Below are 2,945 nucleotides of genomic sequence, written 5' to 3'. Positions count from 1 at the left end.
AAGCTTGCACATATGCATGGATTAGAAGTTTGGGAGAGTAATAGCTACCAAATGATGCTAAGGTATAAAGAATGGACCTTTGAAGCGTGATACCAATCGGAGTTGCCATTTGAACACCATCCTTAGCACCATAGTTTGCTAGATACCACTTGAAAAGCAAAGACAAACTAGATACCTCATGAGATCGACATTAGAGGCAAGGTTCTAATACCACTTGTAAAAGATCATGGTGTATCTAGCTATCCTATACATGCTAGTTTTCATTTCATCAATCATTTTCTACAATCTAGCATACACCACACAAGCATGGATAGCAAATTTAAGAACTTGTGCCATGCAAGCAAACATATGTAATGCACACTCAAATGCAACATACAAGTTTATGAGCTTGCTCTCCCTACTTGTGTGCTTCAAGTTTTTAATTAACCCCCTTACAATATCATTTCATTTGTTTGCTCCCTCTATCTCTTACTATCTTTGTTAATTTCTATAACAACCTGAGTTTTTGCGCGACAAAAAATACGAACTATTTAAAAATTTTCCTATAATGTGTGGAGCATGTAGTCTCTAGGTCAAACCTTAGTCAAACCTAGAGGAGCTTACCGACAAGTTGTTGCATTCATATAGATTTGTTTGTAGAGAGTGCCCTTGTTCTTGAGTTGTTTTCGTGTCTTGAGTTTTGGAGTTTGCAGTGCACAAATCCACAGCAAAGTTCCTCTCAATTTCATTTGAAATCCCCTCAAATCTCATTTGAATATCTCTTAAATTCCTTGAACCATAAATGGGAAATCCTCCTATCTTTTCCCTAGCAAGGAATTGGAGAAAAATCATTTCTCCTCATCTCCTTGAATTCCTCTCAAGTCTCTCTTAAATCCATCTCGAATCCCCATTTGATTCCCTCCCAAATCCTTTTTTTTGAATTTGTCCCAAATTCCCTAAGTCAAAATTCCTAAAAGGAAAATCCATTCTCCTTTTCCTTTTCCTTTCAAAACCAGCCCACCGCTCCTTTTTCCCCTTCGCGTGGCCCAGCCGGCCTTCAGGCCCAACACCGGGCGCAAGGCCCGGTCGCCTCTCCCTCTCCATCCGCAGGCCCAGCGCCATCACAAGTCCCCGCCTCTGGCCCAATCCGCGCCGCAGGCCTAGCTCGGAGCCGTAGCAGGCCCCGGCCGCGCGCAGCCTAGCAGCGCAGCCCGAAGACCAGCACCACCCGCAGGCCCAACACGTGCACCAGCGGCCCACCTGGCCCAAGTCGCGGCTGCACCCGGGTCCAAGCCCTAGCGCCGCGCGGACACGCTCCTAGGAGATCGCCGCCCTGTCCCATCCACGCCTCGGCGTCCGTACCACCGCCCACGGGATGAACGCCGCATGTCCCGGAGCCACACGGACACCTAGGATGGACGGAGCCCCTAGAACCCCTAGCCTGGCGCCGCTATAAGAGCCACGGCCGCCATCGCTGCTCCTGTCTCTCCCTGTAGCCGCCGCCAGTCCTACCTACTCCCTCTCCCTCCCTTCCTGCTCGCCCGTGGAGACAACCACGACGACGGCGTCCTTGCTTGCCTTGCCGTCGTGCACCAGCCTCGCCCCGCCGGCCCTCCACCCGCACCGACGATGGCGCCACCCACCATCCTTGACCCCAGCACGCCAAGCACCTCACCGAGCCACCACCGCATCGACCACCCCAAGCTCCTACTCCAGCCCCGCGGCGTCCGCTCCGTTGTCCTTGCCATGACTTCGCGTCACGCCGGGCCATGCACTGTCGCGCCCTCGCCGCGTCCCCACCGCGGCCAACCACCTCCTCGCCTCGCCGTGCCTTCGTCCAAGCTCTCCGTGGTCACCTCACCGACGGGCATGGCAGCCACGCACTGCCACCACCCATGCGAACACGCCTCGCCGTCCAGGGCTGCGACGTCGCCCACCGCGCCTCCACTCCTCGCCACCGAGGACCCACGCCTCCACCATCGTGCCACCGCCGAGGCCGCGACGTCGGACTCCTTCACCGACACGCCCTACCTCGCCCCTGCGACGTCGTCCACACCACCGTGCTCCACCTCTGTCCTCGTCGAGCAGCGACTGCGTTGCCCCCGTCTCGCCGGCGTGCCACCTCAGCCCCGCCTCTGCGGAGTCCAAGGCCATGCCTTTTCTGTCCGCCGAGCCAGGAAGGTCACCGCTGCGGCGCTGCTCGCCAGGCCGAGCCGCACTTCTGTGGCACCAACGCCCTGGAGCACCTCCTCGTCGTCTGTCCGCGCCCGTCACCGCCGGGAGCCCACCTTTGCCTCTCATCCGCCCCGAGCTCTTCGCCGAGCTGTACCGCGACTAGGACGCCGCGCCCTCGCCCTCGCCCTCGCCAACACCACCTCCTCGTCCTCACCAGACAGTAGCACCTCGTCGGGGCAGCTCCACTCCATCGCCGGTGAGCTCCCAAAGCCCAAGGCTCCACCTTTTCCTCCCTTCGATGACCTTGCCGCTGTTCTTGTCTGACGGTTGGCCTTCGTGCCGCTGTTTTCACTGACACAGGGGAGCTGCAGCCCTACTGTGCCATCGCCGGAGCTCCGTCGCCAACCCCGGCCGCCTCCAGCCAGCTCCTGGCTTGCCGCAGCAAGCCACCGGCCAGCCACAGCAAGCCGCAGCCAGGCCGCAGCAAGCTGCAGCTAGCCAGCAGCAAGCAGCAGCCAGCCGAGAGTGGCAGTAGCAAGCCTGCAGCTCACCCGTGCCCATCCTCATCTTCACAGCAAGGTCGAACTCCTCCAACCATTGCTAGTACCGCACCCGACGTCGACAAAAACCTCTTTTTATCATCTATACTTGTTCATACATCTCATTCATACTTGTTCATACATCTCATTCATACTTGATCATACATCTTCATATCTTCATTCATACTTGTCAAACATGATCTATCTATCTATCTATGCCTGTGCCGTGCCTTCGCGCCGGTCTATCTCTTA

General features: G+C 56.4%; 1 protein-coding gene across 1 annotated transcript; it reads left to right on the top strand.

Annotated features, from left to right (window-relative positions):
- The first annotated feature begins 1,608 nt into the window (after positions 1-1,608).
- On the top strand, positions 1,609-2,478 carry LOC136543582 (uncharacterized). The gene has a single exon (XM_066535983.1). It carries the CDS (start codon positions 1,609-1,611, stop codon positions 2,476-2,478), a length of 870 nt encoding a protein of 289 aa, XP_066392080.1.
- The last annotated feature ends 467 nt before the right edge of the window (positions 2,479-2,945 follow it).

This window comes from Miscanthus floridulus, chromosome 3 (genome assembly GCF_019320115.1).
Source record: "Miscanthus floridulus cultivar M001 chromosome 3, ASM1932011v1, whole genome shotgun sequence".
Classification (NCBI taxonomy): Eukaryota; Viridiplantae; Streptophyta; class Magnoliopsida; order Poales; family Poaceae; genus Miscanthus; species Miscanthus floridulus.
This window is presented reverse-complemented; position numbering and strand designations above follow the sequence as displayed.